This window comes from Monodelphis domestica, chromosome 4 (assembly GCF_027887165.1).
Source record: "Monodelphis domestica isolate mMonDom1 chromosome 4, mMonDom1.pri, whole genome shotgun sequence".
Classification (NCBI taxonomy): domain Eukaryota; kingdom Metazoa; phylum Chordata; class Mammalia; order Didelphimorphia; family Didelphidae; genus Monodelphis; species Monodelphis domestica.
Window position 1 is genome coordinate 442,965,239 of NC_077230.1, and position 21,563 is coordinate 442,986,801.

General features: G+C 42.4%; 2 protein-coding genes across 3 annotated transcripts in view; both read left to right on the plus strand.

Moving 5' to 3' along the window:
- The window catches only part of LOC130454012 (leukocyte immunoglobulin-like receptor subfamily A member 6), a 27,524-nt gene extending 25,711 nt beyond the window's left edge, over positions 1 to 1,813 (plus strand). The window contains exon 2 of one of the 2 annotated variants that reach the window (XR_008911687.1): positions 514 to 695. Coding sequence is in view for 1 of the 2 variants with exons in the window: in XM_056796667.1 (XP_056652645.1) it covers positions 514 to 653 (140 nt within the window). In the remaining variant the exon portion in view is untranslated. Of the gene's footprint in view, positions 1 to 513 lie in introns of both variants that reach the window. The other variant, XM_056796667.1, reaches the window with a different exon arrangement.
- A 5,531-nt stretch (positions 1,814 to 7,344) lies between these two features.
- Positions 7,345 to 21,563, plus strand: part of LOC130454011 (leukocyte immunoglobulin-like receptor subfamily B member 5) — a 72,476-nt gene continuing 58,257 nt past the window's right edge. The window contains exon 1 of the mRNA XM_056796666.1: positions 7,345 to 7,595. Coding sequence (XP_056652644.1) covers positions 7,358 to 7,595 — 238 coding nt within the window. The 5' untranslated portion in view covers positions 7,345 to 7,357. The remainder of the gene's footprint in view (positions 7,596 to 21,563) is intronic.

Here is a 21,563-nt window from a genome sequence, read left to right on the forward strand (position 1 = left end):
ATGTTAGCTTAGCTTGACTTAGGACAGCCCAGGGGTCTGTCTGCTGTTTCTGCACCTGTCTTTTGAAGGCCATTTTCTCAGATACTTAATGCTTATGTATGGTGCAGACATCCCTGACTTTGTTCAATTAAGCAGGGTGGAGACATGTAGAGTTCCCAAGACTTGATTCTGTTAGACCAAGTATCTCAATTGTTACTAATCAGGAAATAACTGAAACAGATCTTCTAAATTAAGGTCTCCGTAGGGTGGAATAGTTTTAAAATTCACAGAAGAACTGAAGGGAGAGCAGAGGAAGGACTCAGGGCAGGAGGAGGCAGGAGGCTGCCCAGCCCTTCAGCCCCTCCCCTCCCTCATCCACAGAGCCAGGCTACCAGCAGGGGAATAACTGGCATCTCCCCAGGTCAGGGCAAAGGTCTGGGAGGAGGATCTGAGTGCTTGTGGGAGATGAAACCTGGGTGAAACAGGGGCTGAGCACCGGGCAGCCATTACTCAGTGACCAACTCTGATCCCCAGATGCTGCTGCCCTGGATTACACTGTGGGCAACCTGGTCCGCCTCACCTTGTCTGGGCTGGTCCTCGTCCTCCTGGGGGTCCTGCTGGCTGAGCACTGGAAAAGCTCCAGAGAACAACCCATTCAGGGAGTCCTTGGCTGAGCCCTCCGGCCAGAGCAGCCGCCGAGACAGAGGAAGGAATGATCAAAGCCATTTAAAAACATGTTAAAACTTTGTGAGGGCTGCCTCTGTGCCGGGTCTCTATTAAGCACCGAGATGGAGTTATTAAAAGGCTTAGAGATGGAGAAAGAAAGATGAGAGAGAATTTCCTGCTCTCAGCACAACCTAAACAGAGGAGGGTCTTTTCCTTTGTGGAAGGAAACCCTTGACAGAAGCCCAGGGCAGGGAAAGGGGGGAAGATGGTGTGAAGAATCCACAAAGCCTCCTATTGGAGGTAACCCTGAGGCTTCCTCTGCTTCCAGGGCTGAGAGTTGTTCATCTATTTGCAAAGTCACTGATGAGAATCAAGGAATTCCCAATACAAGAGATTGTCCAAAGTAACAACATCTGTTTCCACACAGATAATACAGGATTCTGGGAAAGGATGTTCAGACCTAATTTTTCTGATTCTAAAAATGAAGCACAAAATGTAAATCTTATTCCTGCACTTTGTGACATTGTACATATTCCATCCGTCTTCCTTGTACTGTAACCTGCCTCTCAGACCCCTCCAAGCTGTCACAGGTGTGTGAGAACTGCTTGTATGTGACCTCTGGAAAGCTGGGAGAGAAGCAGCAGCCTGCTTACCCCTACGGTGGCTGGGAAGATGTGCCCCTTTGTAGAAAGAATTAAAATCAGTTTGTTTCTTTATACTTTGGTACTTTTTGCCTTGATCCTTTAGCCCCAAATAAATTAAAGGTTTCAGCCGATATCAATCTTGTCAATTATTGGAGTCAGCCTTAACAAGAAATTCCTTTTGCCTCCATATCTTGCTTTCACTGTTCCTCAACAATTGTTTGGGAACAACGTTGACCACATTTTCATAATTTTCAACATATATTATTTCTGAACTCTGTAGAATTAAATGGTTCCTGGCCTCCAAGAACTTAAAATCTTTCCATTTAGAAAGTGTCTATACAGGAAAGAACAAAGACAAATAATTTCATTGTGGGGTGGTGATGGGGAGGGGCACAAGGTAGTAAAAGAAAAGATAGTTGTGCAGTATTATTTCATAATGTACAGTGTGCTAAATTGTTACTGTATTGAATATTAGTATAGTATTATTGTATACTTAATTTATCAATTAAAATTATTTTTTATCTTTATGAGAATATCCTGTTCTTTATGGGGTCTACAGGTGTTCACTTATACCCAGTTTCAGATAGCTTGCTCTTGGAATGTATCCCCTTCTAGACACAAGGATCCTGTATTCCAGGGGGGGGGGGAATAGAATTAGGATTACAACCAGAAATCACCTACCCAAGGAAACTGAGCATAATGCTTCAGTGGGAAATGTGGATATTTAATGAAGTAGAGGACTTTCAAGCTTTCTTGATGAAAAGACAAGAGCTGAATAGGAAATCTGACTTTCAAAGGCAAGAATCGAGAAATATAAAAAAAGGTAAAGAATAAAAAAATCATAAAAGATTCAATAGTTAAACTGTTTACATTGCTAAATGTTAGAGGGTACTTGTAACTCTTAAGGACTTTGTTGAACCTTTCATCTCAATTGGCTCAAAGAAGGAATAACATACACATTCATTGGGTATACAAATCTAAATTACCATATAGGGAAGATTTGAAGAAGGATGTAAGGGGAAGAGCACTGGGAGAAGAGAGACTAAACTGAGGGAGGAAAAACAAAACACTTTAGTGTAGGGACAGGGTGAAAGGCTAAAGAGAAAAGAGTAAATGGAAATAGAATGGAAGAAAAGACTCTATAATCATGAAAACGGAAAAAAATTACAACAGGTTTCTTCAGTGATAGGCCTCATTTCTTAAATGTAGAAAGAAATGAGTCACCCTGATGAGAGTACAAGTCTTTCCCCAAATGATAAATGGTCAAATGACATAAACAGGCAGTTTTCAAATGAAGAAATCAGAGCTATCTTCATTCATATGAAAAAATGCTCCAAATTGCTTCTTACTAGAGAAATGCTCATATTAAATGCATTGAGGTATCACTTTATGCTATCAGACTGTCTAATGTGACGTCACCCAAAAGTAAAATGACAAAATTTGGAGGGGATGTGGGAAAATTAGGACACTAATGCACTGCTGGTAGAGTTGTGAACAGATCCAACAACTTGTAGAGCCCTTCTGAATTATCTCCAAGGGCCATCAAACTGTCCATACCCTTTGACGTAGAAATACCTCCACTAGTTCTGCATGCCAAAGATATCAAAGAAAAAGGAAAAGGGCTTAAACATTCCCAGCATCTTTTTGTGGTGGAAAAGTGTTAGAAATTTAAGGAGACGCCCATCAGGAGGAGAATGGCTAAACAACATGCAGCATATGATTTTGATAGAATTGTATCAGGCTATAAGAAATGATGAGAGGATACTTGAAGAGAAATCTGGAGGAATTTGCCTGAAGGGATGCAAAGTGACATGAGTAGAACCAAGGATCTGAATTCAGCTCTCCTTCACACCAAGGTTAGTGCTCTAGTCATTCCAGCAAAATCTTGCAAAATTGCAGAAGATTTGGAAAGAAAGGAATGCAAGGAAGTGAAGTCAAAGTGAAAGTCCCAGGAAAGGACACATGGGCTGACTCAGGGCACTGAAGAGGAAGGACTGAGGAGGAGGATGAAGTGGAATGAGTCAGCTCCCCCCACTGCTTTCTCTTCCTGTGGGCTCCTCTTTTCACCCACATCCTCAGGTTCCCAAACTAGGGAATAACAAGAATCTCTCAGCCTAGCAGACAGAGTTTAGAGTGGGTAGGCATAGAGGAGCCTGGGAAAGGGGGCAGAAGGGTATCTCTGCTTACCTGCTTATCTTTATAGGGCCCGGAGATAAGAGAAATGTTATTCCAAATTCAGTGATGATCTTTCCTGCCCCTGCCCCTTCCAGATCTTGCTTTCCAGGAATACATTGCCACAGGAAAGGTCCAGCCTTTCTTCTTGCTCTAGGGGTTCCCCACAGGTGGTGAAGGATTAGTGAAGAAAATAACAAATGGAAGACAGCTGTATATTTTATGGCCATTGGAATGCTTTGCATCTGATAGTTGCTCTGCCATCTCCAGGATTGGTGTTTACTTTTATATACATTTTCATGGCACACAGATACATTACCTAACACATGTCTAAATTGAATTAATTGGAAAAGTGATACATTAACTTTAACAAATCACTTGATGAACATTCTATATTCTTGTATTGTGATTACAGATACTTGACAGCATAAAGGTTCCATGCAAGATAAATGATTTCATCACAGGTTGCTTAATTTTCTCATCACCTGTGAGGAGTTTTGAGCTTACAAATAATCAAGGAAATTTCCTTATTACTTTTAATAAAAAGAAATCATCATTCAGATGTTCTTAAAGACAATTCAACAGTCATATCATTGAGGTGGTGTAAAAAAAGATCAAACAGAAACTTAAAAAGCAATGGGCTGTTTAAAAGGATACCTTTTGACTGTTCTGGTAACTTCATTGATTTCACCTGTGTGCCAGAAGAAATATTCAGCCCAAAGATTCAACTTTGGGGAGGCAAATGGGTGGCTCAGCGAACTGAGAGCCAGGCCTACAGACATGTGGTCCTGGGTTAAAATCTGGCCTCAGATACTCCCCAGCTGTGGGGCCCTGAGCAGATCCCTTAACCCCCATTGCTTAGCCCTTACCACTCTTCCTTCCGACAATACACATTTAAATGGATAAACACACCTAAGGAACTTTAAAGACTAGAGGCTATATTCTAAGGCATTTCAGACTCCAATGGTTTATAAAAATCTCTGCATTCTATTGCATTTTTTGTTTAAGGTTTAACTTTGGGATGTTAAATTCATATATTACTGGATTGAATATTATTTGGTTATACTGAAGGTTGATTGAATTTATTTTGAATGTACTGAGTTTTGAAATTCTGTTGTTTTTCCCCTATAACTGTGCTGAACAAATATTATAGTAATTAAGCCCATATGAAAAAAAACACAGCTTTTTTCTATTTTGACTTTGTAAATTATCACATAGAGGATAGATGGACTTCATCAGAACTGGTTATAATTGTATAACAACATTTGGAAAATTTAATGTGCTAAATATCTCAAATGATTTTAAGGGGGTTTTAAATATGATTTTTGTAATTTTTTAATAACAATCTCTGGTTATTTTGCTTGCCCCAACCACGAGGTAAGGCCAATAGTAGAGGAAGTGAAATATATTTTGTAAACCCCAACCTTCCCGCATTTCTAAATATGTGAATGGAAGTTGGGGCAGTTAATCTCAGGGCATTTGTACCCCTAGAAAGCCTCCAAAATAGGAGCACCCCTTTATTTATACTCTTCAGCTGAATATTTTACTTCCACCAGAATGATCTCTAGATTTCTTGATTATGTTCTTAACCGAGGATGAGTTTTACTTTGTTTAAAAATATGTTTATTACCAAGGTTGAAAGATTGCTAAGTTTGTAAAAAATAAAAAATAAAAAAATAAAAAAGGGTGACAAATGCCCATCAATTCATAGGTTTTTTTTTTTAATTTTTAAACATTATTTTATTTGGTCTTTTTCATACATTATTCACTCGAAACAAAGATAATTTTCTTTTCCTCCCCTCCCCGCCTCCCCTCCCCTCCCCTCCTCTCCCCATTTCCCCTCCCCCCCCACCTTTCCCTCTCCCATAGCCGCATGATTCCCCTGGTTATCACATGTGTTCTTGACTGGAACCCATTTCCCTGTTGTTGGAATTTGCATTATAGTGTTCATTTAGAGTCTCTCCTCATTCTTATCTCCTCCACCCCTGTAGTCAAGCAGTTGCTTTTCATCGGTATTTTTACTCCCACAGTTTATCCTCCGCATGTGGATAGTATTTTTTAGATCCCTGCAGATTGTTCAGGGACATTGCATTGACACTAATGGAGAAGTCCATTACCTTCGATTGTACCACAGTGTATCAGTCTCTGTGTACAATGTTTTCCTGGTTCTGCTCCTTTCGCTCTGCATTACTTCCTGGAGGTTGTTCCATGGAATTCCTCCACTTTATTATTCCTTTTAGCACTATAGTATTCCATCACCAACATATACCACAATTTGTTCAGTCATTCCCCAATTGATGGGCATCCCCTCATTTTCCAATTTTTTGCCACCACAAAGACCACAACTATGAATATTCTAATACAGGTCTTTTTCCTTATTATCTCTTTGGGATACAGACCCAGCAGTGCTATGGCTGGATCAAAGGGCAGACAGTCTTTTATCGCCCTTTGGGCATAGTTCCAAATTGCCCTCCAGAATGGTTGGATCAGTTCACAACTCCACCAGCAATGAATTAATGTCCCCACTTTGCCACATCCCCTCCAGCATTCATTACTTTCCATAGATGTCATGTTAGCCAATCTGCTAGGTGTGAGGTGATACCTCAGAGTTGTTTTGATTTGCATCTCTCTGATTATAAGAGATTTAGAACACTTTTTCATGTGCTTATTAATAGTTTTGATTTCTTTGGCTGCGAACTGCCTATCCATGTCCCTTGCCCATTTATCAATTGGAGAATGGCTTGATTTTTTGTACAATTGATTTAGTTCTTTATAAATTTGAGTAATTAAACCTTTGTCAGAGGTTTTTATGAAGATTTTTTCCCAATTTGTTGTTTCCCTTCTGATTTTGGTTACATTGGTTTTGTTTGTACAAAAACTTTTTAATTTGATGTAATCCAGATTATTTATTTTGCATTTTGTAACTCTTTCTAATTCTTGCTTGGTTTTGAAGTATTTCCCTTCCCAAAGGTCTGACATGTATGCTATTCTGTGTTCGCCTAATTTTCTTATAATTTCCTTATTTATGTTCAAGTCATTCACCCATTTTGAATTTATCTTGGTGTAGGGTGTGAGGTGTTGATCTAAACCTAATCTTTCCCCCACTGTCCTCCAATTTTCCCAGCAGTTTTTATGAAATAGTGGATTTTTGTCCCAAAAGCTGGGATCTTTGGGTTTGTCATAAACTGTCTTGCTGAGTTTGCTTGCCCCCAGTCTATTCCACTGATCCTCCTTTCTGTCTCTTAGCCAGTACCAAATTGTTTTGATGACCGCTGCTTTGTAATATAGTCTGAGATCTGGGACTGCAAGGCCCCCTTCCTTTGTGTTTTTTTTTCATTATTTCTCTGGATATCCTTGATCTTTTGTTCTTCCAAATGAACTTTGTTATGGTTTTTTCTAAATCAGTAAAAAAAATTTTTGGAAGTTCCATGGGTATGGCACTAAATAGATAGATGAGTTTGGGTAGGATGGTCATTTTTATTATATTGGCTCGTCCTACCCATGAGCAGTTAATGTTCTTCCAATTGTTCAAGACTAGTTTTAGTTGTGTGGAGAGTGTTTTGTAGTTGTGTTCATATAGATCTTGTGTTTGTCTCAGGAGATAGATTCCTAGGTGTTTTATTTTGTCTCTCTGTGTCTGTCTGTCTGTCTGTCTGTCTCTCTCTCCTCTCCTCCCCATTCCTGGCCCAGGAGCTGTCCAAGGTCTTTCTCTCCCCTCCTACATTTCCTCTCTCAGAGCTGAACCTCCCAGCCCAGCCTGGCCTCCTCCCAGCCTCATCTGCCCCCTCCCTGCCCCAGGGCTGCTCCAGCTCTAACTCCAGGGTCTCCCCTCCCCCCCCCCAGGCCTCTCTGCCCCCTCCCTGGCAGCCCTGCCCAGCTCTGAGGTGGCCTCAGGAATGAACGTGACCCTGCAGTGTCGGTCAGAGCGATGGTATGACTGGTGTGTCCTGTGCAAGGATGGAGAAGAGATCAGCCGCAGCAGGACCCAGAGCCATCGATGGGGGCGTCAGACTGACTTCTTCTTCCCTGCTGTGAATCTGACCCAGGATGGCACTTACCGATGCTTCGGCTTTTATAGTTCTTCCCCCTCCCTGTGGTCCTCCCCCAGCGCCCCCCTGCTGCTCCGGGTCTCAGGTGAGGCAGCCCCAGCCCCGCCCAGCCCTGCCCAGGCCCCCCCTCTCCCAGGCTCCCTCACTGCCTGCTCAGGCCTCTCCCAGGGACCTCAGAGGCCAGGAGGGCTGGGGAAGAGGAGGCTCAGAGGGAGGGCACTGGGGCATCCTGAGAGAGTGTAGACAGTGAGGCCGCTCCTCATGACCCCTCTAGACAGCCCCATCAGTAGCCCATCCAGTCGTGTGGGTCCTGCATACAGACAGTTGTCTATTCAGTCCCAGGAAGGGGTTTGAGGAGGTCAGAGGGGACAAGAGGAGGGCAGAGCAGGCCAGAGGGGGATGAGGGAGGAAACGGAGGGGGGGGGAGGCGTGTTAAACACCCCCAGGCCCCTCTTCCTCCTCTCCCTGTTCCAGGCACCTCAAAGGATCCTCACCTCCCCCAAAGCTCTGTGACTCCCCCAACCATGACGTCCCCCCCACACAGTGAGTATCTGCTGCCTCTGAGGACAGGGTGGGGGTCTCTCTCTGTCTTTTCCCCCATTGCTGTCCATCTTCTGTCTAGGCTGGGCTGAGCCCCAGTTTCTCAGGGCAAGGGGAGGGCTGGAGGGAGGGGACAGAAGAAAGACCAGGTTGGGGAAGAAGGAAGTTCAGGGCTGGTCAGGGAGGGGAAAGGAAGGAGGCAGAGAGGGGCAGAGCAGCCCCCACCCTTCTCCCTTCACCCCCCCTTCCCCAGGAGCCTCTGGGCCCTGCCTGTCCTCACCCACACAGCCATAGATGAGACGAGGGGGTTGGGGGCTCTGCTCCTCCTTGGTTTCCCCAGTATAGAGGGAAGGGGGTCTCTCAGGCACCCCAATTCCCCTAAGCTGGAAGCACCCGAGGGCCCTCCTCCCCCTCCTCCCTCCTCTGCCCAGCCCAGCCTCCCACTGATCCAGCAGTCTCAAGGCTCTGGCCCCAAGGCAGGGGGCAACCTCAGGGCCCTGCAGCCAGCCAGGACAAGGAGCCCTGAGGAGGATTCAGAGGGTCCCTCCCTGCCTCACCAGCTCCTCCATTCTCCTCCCGGAGTCCCTTCCTGTCCCCAGAGTCCTCCAGGAGCTCATAGAAGGGTCACAGGAATCACAGGAGCATCAAGTCTCAGAACCAGGCCAGGAGAGGTCCTGAGCTCAGGCCCATTTGACAGATGGGAAAGTTAGGCCCAGAGAGAGGAGGAACTTACCCAGCATCCCTCACCCAGCAAGTCTGGGCACAGCTGGGCTCACACCCACCTCCAGGCCTCTCTGGACCCCCCTGCAGAGCCCCTAATCCTGCCCTTCATCCCTGGGTTTTCTCCAAGCCCTGAATCTGAGGACAGACTTTACAGTTGAGAACCTGGAGGATTCCCAGCAGAGGGTGGAGGGAGGCAGAAGGGATGGGTGCCCAGTCAGGGTCTGCCTGCCCCATCCAGGCTCTCCTCATTTCTCACGATTCCTCCTGAAGCTCCCCTTTTTTTTTTAAACATTATTTTATTTGGTCATTTTCAAACATTATTCATTGAAGACAAAGATCATTTTCTTTTCCTCCCCCCACCCCCATAGCTGACAGGCGATTCCACTGGGTATCACATGTGTTCTTGATTCGAACCCGTTTCCGTGTTGTTGGTATTTGCATTAGAGTGTTCATTTAGAGTCTCTCCTCAGTCATATCCCCTCCCCCCCTGTAGTCAAGCAGTTGCCTTTCATTGGTGTTTTTACTCCCACAGTTTGTCCTCTGCTTGTGGATAGTGTTTTTTCTCCTAGATCCCTGCAGATTGTTCAGGGATATTGAATTGCCACTAATGGAGAAGTCCATTATGTTCAATTGTGCCACAGTGTCTCAGTCTCTGTGTACAATATTTTCCTGGTTCTGCTCCTTTCGCTCTGCATCACTTCCTGGAGGTTGTTCCAGTCTCCATGGAATTCCTCCACTTTATTATTCCTTTGAGCACAATAGTATTCCATCACCAACATATACCACAATGTGTTCAGCCATTCCCCAATTGATGGGCATCCCCTCATTTTCCAATTTTTGGCCACCACAAAAAGCGCAGCTATGAATATTCTTGTACAGGTGTTTTTCCTTATTATCTCTTTGGGGTACAGACCCAGCAGTGCTATGGCTGGATCAAAGGGTAGATACTCTTTTGTCGCCCTTTGGGCATAGTTCCAAATTGCCCTCCAGAATGGTTGGATCAGTTCACAACTCCACCAGCAATGAATTAATGTCCCTACTTTGCCACATCCCCTCCAGCATTCATTTCTTTCCATAGCTGTCATGTTAGCCAATCTGCTAGGTGTGAGGCGATACCTCAGAGTTGTTTTGATTTGCATCTCTCTGATTATAAGAGATGTAGAACGCTTCTTCATGTGCTTATTAATAGTTTTGACTTCTTTGGCTGAAAACCGCCTGTTCATGTCCCTTGCCCATTTATCAATTGCAGAATGGCTTGATTTCTTGTACAACTGGTTTAGCTCTTTGTAAATTTGAGTAACTAGACCTTTGTCAGAGGTTTTCTTTATGAAAATTCTTTCCCAATTTCTTGCTTCTCTTCTTATTTTGGTTTCGTTGGTTTTGTTTGTACAAATACTTTTTAATTTGATATAATCAAAATTGTTTGTTTTACATTTTGTGACTCTTTCTATGTCGTCTTGGTTTTAAAGTCATTCCCTTCCCAAAGGTCTGACAAGTATACTATTCTGTGTTCACCTAATTTACTTATAGTTTCCTTCTTTATGTTCAAGTCATTCACCCATTCTGAGTTTATCTTGGTGTAGGGTGTGAGATGTTGATCTAATCCTAATCTCTCCCACACTGTCTTCCAGTTTTCCCAGCAGTTTTTGTCAAATACTGGATTATTGTCCCAAAAGCTGGGGTCTTTGGGTTTGTCATAAACTGTCTTGCTGAGGTCACTTACCCCAAGTCTATTCCACTGATCCTGCTTTCTGTCTCTTAGCCAGTACCAAATTGTTTTGATGACTGCTGCTTTGTAATATAGTTTGAGATCTGGGACTGCAAGGCCCCCTTCCTTTGTATTTTTTTCATTATTTCCCTGGATATCCTTTACCCTTTGTTCTTCCAAATGAACTTTGTTGTTTTTTTCTAAATCAGTAAAAAAAAATTTTGGGAGTTCAATGGGTATAGCACTAAATAGATAAATAAGTTTGGGTAGGATCTTCATTTTTATTATATTGGCTCCTCCTATCCATGAGCAGTTAATGTTTTTCCAATTGCTCAAGTCTACTTTTAGTTCTGTGGAGAGTGTTTTGTAGTTTTGTTCTGTGTTTGTCTCGGGAGATAGATTACTAGGTGTTTTATTTTGTCTAAGGTGATTTTGAATGGGATTTCTCTTTCTAATTCTTGCTGCTGAGATGTGTTGGAAATGTATAGGAATGGTGATGATTTATGCGGGTTTATTTTTATCCTGCAACTTTGCTCAAGTTGTTGATTATTTTTACTAGCTTTTTGGTTGATTCTCTAGGATTCTTTAAGTAGACCATCATGTCATCCACAAAGAGAGATAACTTGATCTCCTCCTTGCTTATTTTAATGCCTTCAATTTCTTTTTCTTCTCTAATTGCTACTGCTAGTGTTTCTAGTACAATGTCAAATAATAGAGGTGATAATGGGCATCCTTGTTTCACTCCTGATCTTATTGGGAATGCATCTAGTTTATCCCCATTGCAGATGATATTAGTTGATGGTTTTAGATATATACTGTTTATTATTTTTAGGAAAGACCCTTCTATTCCTATGCTTTCTAGTGTTTTTAATAGGAATGGGTGTTGTATTTTATCAAAGGCTTTTTCTGTATCTATTGAGATAATCATGTGATTTTTGTTAGTTTGCTTTTTGATATTGTCAATTATGTGGATGCTTTGCATTCCTGGTATAAATCCTACTTGATCATACTGAATGACCCTCCTGATCACGTGTTGGAGTCTTTTTGCTAGTATCCTATTTAAGATTTTTGCATCTATATTCATTAGGGAGATTGGTCTATAGTTTTCTTTCTCTGTTTTTGACCTGCCTGGCTTTGGAATCAGTACCATGTTTGTGTCATAAAAAGAATTTGGTACAACTCCCTCTTTGCTTATTATGTCAAATAATTTGTATAGTATTGTGATTAGCTGTTCTGTGAATGTTTGATAGAATTCACTGGTGAATCCATCAGGCCCTGGGGATTTTTTCTTAGGGAGTTCTTTGATGGCCTGTTGGAATTCTTTTTCTGATATGGGATTATTTAAGAATTCTATTTCTTCTTCTTTTAGTCTAGGTAATTTATATTTTTGTAAATATTCATCCATATCGCCTAGATTGGCATATGTATTGCCATATAATTGGGCATAGTAGTTTTTAATGATTGCTTTAATTTACTCTTCATTGGAAGTTTGGTCCCCCTTTTCATCTATGATGCTGTTAATTTGCTTTTCTTCTTTCCTTTTTTAAATTAGATTGACCAGTACTTTGTCTATTTTGTTTGTTTTTCAAAGTACCAGCTTCCAGTCTTATTTATTAGTTCAATAGTTCTATCACTTTTGATTTTATTAATTTCTCCATTAATCTTTAGGATCTCTAGTTTTGTTTTCTTCCAGGGGTTTTTAATTTGTTTCCTTTCAAGTTTGTTTATTTGCATTTCCAATTCACTGATCTCTTCCCTCCCTAATTTGTTAATATATGCACTCAGGGATATGAATTTTCCTCTGAGAACTGCTTTCTCTGCATCCCATAAGGTTTGAAAGGATGTCTCACCATTGTCATTTTCCTCAATGAAATTATTAATTGTTTCTATGATTTGTTCTCTAACTAACCAATTTTGGGAATATCATATTATTTAATTTCCAATTAATTTTTGATTTGGCTCTCCATGTATCCTTACTGATCATTATTTTAATTGCCTTATGAACTGAAAAGGCTGCATTTATTATTTTGGCTTTTCTGCATTTGTATGCCATGTTTCTGTGACCTAGCGTATGGTCAATCTTTGTGAATGTGCCATGTGGTGCTTAGAAGAAGGTGTATTCCTTTTTGTCCCTATTTATTTTTCTCCATATATCTATTAACTCTAATTTTTCTAAGATTTCATTCACATCTTTTACCTCTTTCTTATTTATTTTTTGATTTGATTTATCTAAATTTGATAGTGCTTGGTTCAGATCTCCCACTAATATGATTTTACTGTCTATTTCCTCCTTCAATTCTCCTAGTTTCTCCATTAGAAATTTGGGTGCTATACCATTTGGTGCATACATTTTGATTAGTGATATTTCCTCATTGTCTATACTCCCTTTTAACAGAATATATTTACCTTCCCTATCCCTTTTAATCAGGTCTATTTTTGCTTTGGCTTTGTCAGATACCATGATTGCAACTCCTTTCTTCTTTCTATCAGTTAAGGCTCAAAAGGGGTTACTCCATCCTTTAATTCTGACCTTGTGAGTATCTACCCACCTCATTTGTTTTTATTGAAGACAACATATGGTAGGGTTTTGGATTCTAATCCACTCTGCTATTCGTCTACATTTTATGGGTGAGTTCATCCCATTCACATTCAAAGTTATGATTGTCACTTGTGGATTTCCCGGCATTTTGATATCCTCCTCTAAGTCTGACTTCTCTTCTTTATTTATAACCTTTTAAACCAGTGATTTAATTTAAATAAGTCCCCCTAGTCCCCTCCCTTGATATGCTTTCCTTTCTAGCCCCTCCCTTTTTGTACCCTTTTTGTTTGTTGGTTGGTTTTGGAGGGGTTTGTTTAGTTTTTTAGGGTCTGTTAACTTCCCTCCTCCCTCTCCTTCCTTCCCTTTTTATACTCCCTACCCCTCTCCCCCTCCTTAATTTCCCCTTCTCTCTTACCCTGTTGGATAAAATAGAATTGGAGATCTCAATGGATCTAAATGTTCTTCCCTCTCAGAGTTGATTTCACTGAGAGTAAGGTTTAAGTAATATCAATTAGCACTCTCTTCCTTTCCCTCTTATAGGAGAATTCTTCCCCTCCCCTTCCCATGTGTATCTTTGTGTGAGAAAGATTATTCTGTTTAGTTTTTTTCTATTTCTTGAAGTATATCATAGTACCATCGATTCCCCCCTCCCTTTGTCTTTTCCCCCCTTTCTCCATATCATCTTGATTCACCATTCTTTCCCTATGCATGATTCTTCTAACTACTCTAATGATGCATACAATTTTTAAGAGTTACACATTACATTTTCCCCACGTATTAATATATATAGTTTTATATAAATGTAATCCTTATAGTAGAAAGTTTGAATAAAAGAAAAAGATAACATTTTTCTCCTTTTCCCTTTCCCTCATATTTACCTTTTCATTTTTCTCTTGCTCTTTGTGTTTGGATGTCAAACTTTCCATAGAGCTCTTGTCTTTTCTTTACAAAAACTTGGAAATCTTCTATTTTGTTGAATGCCCATACTTTCCCCTGGAAGTATATAGTCAATTTTGATGCATAGCTGATTCTTGGTTGAAGACCCAGCTCTCTTGCCTTTCTGAATATCATGTTCCACGCCATACGGTCGTTCAGTGTGGAAATTGCGAGGTCTTGTGTGACCCTGATTGGGATTCATTTATATCTAAATTGTCTTTTTCTGGCTTCTTGTAGGATTTTTTCTTTTTCTTGAAAGATTTGGAATTTGGAAATTACATTCCTAGTTGTCTTTTAGGGATTTAGTGTAGAGGGTGTTCTGTGAACTCTTTCAATGCCTATTTTTCCCTCCTTGTTCTAGAATCTCCAGGCAGTTTTCTTGGATGATGTCTTGTATTATGATATCAAGATTTCTGTTTATTTTTGGCTTTCCTGGTAGACCAATTATTCTCAGATTGTCTCTCCTTCCTCTGTTTTCCAGGTCTGTCACCTTGTCAGTGAGATATTTTCTGTTTATCTTCTAATTCCTTAGTCTTTTGACTTTGCTTTATTAATTCTTGCTCTTTTGCAAGATCAACTGTCTTCCAGTTGCCTGATTCTGACCTTTAAAGACTGGTTTTCCTTTTCAGTTTGGTCTGTCCTGCTTTTTGAGGCTTCAAGCTGTTTCTGCAATTGCATGTTTTTGTCCCTCAGATTGCTAAATTCCTTTTCCATTATTTCCCATTTTTCCTGACAGAGGCTTCCATATTTTTGATAACTTCCAAATTAATTCTTCAAGAGCTTGTGGACAACTTCCATTTCTTTTGGAAGGTTTTGGAGCATTTGTTTGTGTTTCCTCTTCTATTTTCTCTGTATTCTGTGTTTTCCCTCCATAAAATATATCCAAAGTCACCCCCTTCTTCTTGCTTTTCTTGGTGTTGGGAGGCTGTTCCTGAGCATTGTTTGTCATTTCTGTTTTTTTCTCCTCTTTCCAGTCAGAAATCTGAGTGAGGAGGGCTTGCTCTCAGTGTAAGGGTCTAATGATCAAGGCTTTAACATCAGGCAAATTCTCGGTTCTCCGCAGCTGCGCTGTCTTTCCGATGGAGCCCAGGGTCTGCCCTCCCCTGGCTGGTGGTGTTTCTGGTGTTAAGGATCTCAGGTGTAGGTCTTTGGTGGTCTTAGTTAACTCCCAAGACCTGTGGGTGCCCCTTGCTCACTTCAGGGGATCCCTTCGCACACTCGTTGATTATAGCGTGCTGGTTCTGGGCCCCCGAGATCCGAGTTCCCTTTGCCCGCCTGCAGGGGTTTCGGGTCTTACTACTCACAGTGGTAGGTCCTTGGCTGTCTTAGTCAGGTCCCTAGACCTGGGATTGCCCGTTGTTCAGTCCTGGGGTACACCTCCCTCACTTGTTGATTTTGGCCAGTGCTGACCTTAACTCTGATTCCATAGGTATGGTGGAGTGGTGGGTGGGGAGGGTAGCTCAGCTTTTCGTTCCCTTATATTGTTGAAATGCCAAAATTCCACCTGCCTTCAGTGCTGCTCCTTAGTGTGGGGTCCCTCCATTCTTATGAGAATGGTTGGGTTTTTTTTGGGGGGGTGTCTTTTGAGGTCGTCTCTGTCATTGTGTCTGAGGAGAGGAAGTGATCCAGGTCTACTCAGCAGCCATGCTTACCCAGGAATCCCCTGAAGCTCCTTCTAATTCTTCTCTCCCTCCTCTGGGGCTTTGCCCAGGCTGTGCCAACTTCCTGGAATGCTCTGCTTCCTCATCTATTCCTCTTACTATGCAAAGGTGTCTCTGAGACTAAGCTTAGCAGTCACCTCCCACAGGAGGCCTGTCCTAATCTACAACTTTTCATCCATTCTGCTGTTATTAATGATCCCACTCTACAGGGAAGACCAAGTTATTTTATTAAGGGATAACAAAGCATTCCAGGAGAATGTGAGCCCCTGCAGGGCAGGAGCTATTCTCTTTTCTCTTTGTATTCTTTGGGCCACCTAGCACAGTGTGGGTGATTCATAGAAGTCTGGAGAACTGAATGACTGAGGGAGCCTGGGGGATCCCTGAGGACAGGGCTGGGTCTCCTCCCCTCACCCTGGGACATCTCAGACCACAGGGCTGGGTCTCTCTTCCCCTTGGACAGGGGCATCCACAAACATCAGTATTATTCTGTCTCCCCAATCTTGGTCTTCCTCCTTGGCTTCCTCAGGTCTCTCCTGCCTCCAAGTAGGCATCCTGGTGGGCATCTCAGCCTTCCTCATCCTGACCTTCCTCCTCCTCTCCCTCCTTTGCCTTCACTGCCATTGTTATCAGCCCAGACTGGGTGAGTTCTTAGGATTGGAGAGGGGGGGTTTCCCTTGGGCCGAGGATCTGATGGGGCTGAGCTGGGCTCCCTAAAGCCTGACTTCACCCCTCCTTACAGGGAAAGGGGACAAAGACACAGACATCAAGACCACCAGGAGGTAGGGGCCCTGACATACCCCACATTCCTCCTAGACCACCCCATGTAGTGACCCCCCTTCTCAAATTTCTGTGTCTTCCTCCACAGATCAGAACAAGCAGGAACCACCCAAGAGGAGACTGTGTGTGAGTGAGGGGAATGCTGGGAAGGAGGGCCTGGAGTGTGAGAGGGTAAAACCTACCAAGGGAGAACCATCTTCCTGGCCCCTCATCCCTTCTCCTCTTCTCTGTAGATGCTGCTGTGAATCATGAGAGACAGACAGAGGAGGCCAGACAAGAGGAGAAGGCTGTGAGTCACTCAGATCTCTCCTACTTTGCCCAGAGATCTCCTTATGGAGGGAACAGAGGGGAGACCTTCCCCTTAGTCACACACAGCTGGAAGGGCTGCTGGGTTCAGGGTCCTGCCCCTCCTGCCCCAATGCCCCCTCAGTCCCCTCACCTCCTCCTGCTTCCTCTTCTCCTGTCAGGCTCTCCAAAGAGAAGCCGCTCAGGAAGTGACCTACGCCCAACTGAACCACAAGAGCCTCAAGTGTGGGGCTGAGCTCCCTCCCCAACCTGGCCCAGTAGAACCCAGTGTCTATGCTGTCCTCCAGTGAGCTTCGCCCAAGCCCAGGGGACCAGAGGAAGAAGCTGCTCCTTCATCTGTTCTCCCTCTGCTTCCTGAGGGCAGACCCTGTCCTACCTCATCCCCAAGACACCCTGCCATTAGCACCTCGGCTTGTCACCCCAAGAGGAAAAGCAGAAAAGACAAAAAGGCCTAAAACTCTGGGGAACAGCCATCCAGTCGTAGTTCAGTAATGAGGGATCAGGAGGATGTTAGAGATGAATGCAGAAGCTGATGCCGGTGAGCCAGGCGTTCATGGACCAGACTTAGCTGGGTATATTATTAGTCATTCACACAATTGACTAATCCTGGATTCTTCTATCAGAGAAACTAAATTGGGGTCAAAAATTATGGGGCTACAAATTGTTCAAAGAGCTGCAGCTGCAGCCTGGAACCTGGCAGGGAGGCTACAAAGATCTTGGGGTCTGAAAGGCTCCCCTTTACCCTCTGAGTGAGTTCTGGACAGGGTTCCAGGAAGAGAGAAGTTTAACAAGTCCGGAAGGACTTTCAAATGCGCCTCCTCCTTCCCATCCGGCTTTACTGTCTGTTTTTTTATCTCTGTAATTGGATTGTATCTTCTGTAAAACCTTTGGGGGCTTCCTTGGTCTGGAGGACACCCTGAAACCCCCAGTGATGTGTTAACCTATAATAAACGGGTCAGGGACAAGCTGATCTCGGTCACTCTTGCCTGACTCCACACTAGATCTGTCTCTGGCTCTCTTGTCTCTCATTCCCTCTATGCGTCTCCATTCCCTGGCTTAAGCCCATTTCCCAGTCCTTGACTTCCCTTCTAGGGTATTAGAATCCACAAGGATCTTTGAGGGGGCGGGAACGTTTCACTGTAGGACGCTGGCAAAGAAAGGACTTTCCTCTGCATAGAATGTGTCCCCTGGAATGCTGGGACCCCCAACATCCAGTGAGGGGCCCAACGATGATTACAAATTGGGAATTTTCTGGGTCCTCCCCACAATGGATCTGCCATTACACTGTAGAGGGGGAATGTGCTGTATAAGAGGGGGCAGAGCCTACTTACCTCTAGAGGGGAGGGGGAGGCTGGCCCTCACGGGAGGAGGGGGATTGTCTGGGGCCCCCAGACCCCCAAGTACCTGCACAGGCTAAACATCCCAGAACTTACACTCAGATGCTGTAGCCTCAGACTAGTGGGTAAGTTCTGCTAAATCCAGGACCATTTCTGGCAGCCCGTGCTCTGCTTGCCTTGGCCCAGGTTCCCTCCTCACAGGCTGGGGTTACATCCAAATGCAGCATCCCCCAAATCTATACACAGTATATATCCATCAATTAGTCTTTTCATAGACTTTCAGAGTTACCTAAAAAGGCCTGGAACTGGAGACCAAGGACTGGGATTTGAATCTGGCTCTTCTATTTCCTTAGCTATTTGCCTTGACAAGTCAGTTTCCTTGTGTGGATATCAGTTTCCTCCTCTGAAGAATAAATACCAATTAGTCTGGCACCCCATTACTAAAGATCCTGGAGTGTTCTGTGACCCACAGAGCTCTAGCCAGCAGCCTTGGTGGGACAAGCTAGCAGGGAAGACCACAGCGAAGACAATCCTTCCAGAAGTTCATCTATTTTAGGGATTTAGGGAAGTTTTTCCCCTCACCCATCCCAGACCCCAATACCGCTAGGACTGTCCCTTCTCCTCTTCTCCCTCTTGCCTAAAGGGAAAACCAGATTTCAATATCTCATGAATACACTCACCTGTAATGAAAAGTTGACTTCCGGCTGAAATGGATTCCTTTAGCTATTTATTCTACACGTTGATACAATTTTAATATTCATTTTCTGATATTTTGCACTCCATGTTTTCTCCCACTTCCCCAAGATGGCAAGTAGGATGGCATGTGCTGAACATGAGTAAACATCCAATACATAGTTCTATGCTCATTATGTTGTGAAAGAAGACCTATTGCTTACATGAGAAAAAAAAACTTCTTGAAGGAGTAAAGTCTAGAGTGGCATGTTTCAAACTGCATTCAGATTCTGTCACTTCCTTGTATGATGATGGAGAGACTTTTCCATGATGAGTCTCCTGGAGCTGTCCTGGATTCTAGCCTTGTTGATAATAGTCAAGTCATTCTCAGTTGATCATCCACCATTATTGCTGTTATTGTATTCAACAGTCTCCTGGTCCTGCTCGATTCACTTTGCATCACTTCATCTACATCTTTCCAGGCTTTTTAGGGATCATCATGTTCTTCATTTCTAATGGCTCAATAGTGTTCCATTACAATAATACACCACAACTCATTCAGCCATTCCCCAACTGATGGACAACTCTTCAGTTCCCAGGTATTTTCCACTACAAAAGGAGCTGCTATAAACATGTTTGCACAAGTAGGTCCTTTTCCCCTATCTTTGATTTCTTTGGGATGCAGAACTAGTAGTTCTATTGCTGGCTCAAAGAGTATTCATAGTTTTATGGCCCTTCAGGCATCGTTCTAGTTTGCTCTCCAGAATTAATGTATGAGTTCACAGTTCCACCAACAGTGTATTAATTTCCTAGTTTTTACAAAATCCTCTCTAAAATTTATCATTTTTCCTCTTAGTCACATTATCCACTCTGATAGGTTTAAGGTGGTTAAATGACTTGTCCAGGGTCACACAGCTAGGAAGTGTCTGAGGCTAGATTTGAACCCAAATCTTTCCATCTCTAGATTTGACTTTCAATCCACTGAGACACTTAGCTGGCCCACACCCTTACTTCTAGGTCATTTATCATTTTGAATTTATCTTGGTATATGGCATGAGATGTTGGTCTGTACCTAGTTTCTGCCATAACTCTTTTCCAATTTGTAGAGCAGTTTTGGTCAAATGATGAATTCTTCTTCCAAAAGCTTAGATCTGTGGGTTTATAAACACTACGTTACCATGGTCCTTTACTGCTTCATGATGAATGTCAAAGTATTACATTGATCCACTACTCTATTTCTTGAGCGGTCCCAGCTTGTTTGTATGGTTGCCACTTTATAATGCAGCTTGAGGTCTGGTGTAACGGAACCACCTTCCTTCCTATTTTTTATCCTCTTGTGATCCTTGACCTTTTTTCTCCCAGATCCATTTTATTTTATTTTCCATCTCAATGAAATAATTTCTGGGTAGCTTGATTCAGATGGGACTGAATGGGTTAATTCATTTAGGTAGAATTATCATTTTTAATACATGGACTGAGCGTATTCATAAATAATTGAAGGGTTTCCAATTGTCTGACTTTATTTAGATGAAAATTCTTTCCCAATTGTGATCACGTAGTTCTTGGGCTTGTCTCAGCAGGCAAACTCCCAGGTATTTATTATCTACATTACATTACCTACAATTATTTTAAGTGAGATTTCTTTCTCCTCTCTTGCTGTGGAAATACACAGGTAGCCTAGAGAAGGGATGATGTTTATGTGGGTTTATTTCCTATTTTATAACTTTGCTAAAGTTATTAATTGTTTCAATAAGTTCTTGCTTGGTACTGGAGCAGTCCCTAAGTATACCATCACATCATGTGCAAAGAGGGATCATTTTGTTTCCTCGTTACCTAGTCTAATTCCTTAGATTTCTCCTTCTATTCTTATCGCTGTAGCCAGCACTTCTAGTGCAATCTTTAATAGTAGCGGTGATCCCCTGCATCTGTGCTTCTCTCCTGATCTTGATGGGAAGGTTTCTAGCACAGCCTCATCACAGATAACGTCTTCTTGTGCCTTTAGATGCTCTCCATCATTTTGAGGAATGTTCCATCATTCCAGGGTTCTCTAGTGTTCTTTATATGAATGGGTATATTTTGCCAAAAGGGTTTTCTGCAAGGATTGAGGTAATCCTATAGTTTCTCTTCATTTTATTACTGATGTGGTCAACTATGCTGATAGTTTTCCTAATATTGAACTATCACTGCATCCCTGGCAGAAATGCCACTAGTTATACTGAATGATTCTTGTGACATATTGTTGTAATCTCCTCCCTAATATTTTGTTCTAAATGATTGCATTAAAATTCAGTAGGAAGATTAGACTATGTATTTCTTTCTCTGATTTTTCTCTTCCTCATTTAGGTACAAACATCACATTAGTTTCATGAAAACAATTTGGGGGAGTTCCTTCTTCAGCTAATCTTCCACATGGCTGACATAACAGTAGAATTCATTGTTCTGGAAATGTTTCGTAGAATTCACTCAGGAACCCAGATGGCCCTGAAGCTTTTTCCTTTGGGAATTTATTGATGGCTTCGTCCATTTCTTTTTCTGAGATGGAATTTTTTAAGCGTTCTATTTCCTCTTCTGCCAATCTGGGCGATTCATATTTTTGTCAATATCCTTCCATTTCATTTCGATTGTTCGATTTATGGCATAATTGAGCAGAAGAAAACCAAATTACCAGCATCGAAAATGAAAAGGGGGAATTCATAAGCAATGAAGTAGAAATTAAAGCTAATATTAGGAATTAGTTTGCCCAATTTTGTGCCAATAAATATGGTGATTTAAGTAGAATAGATGAATTTTTAAAACATATACACATATATTGCCAGATAAACTGGAACTGAGCTCGTTTCCTGAATGGTAACAT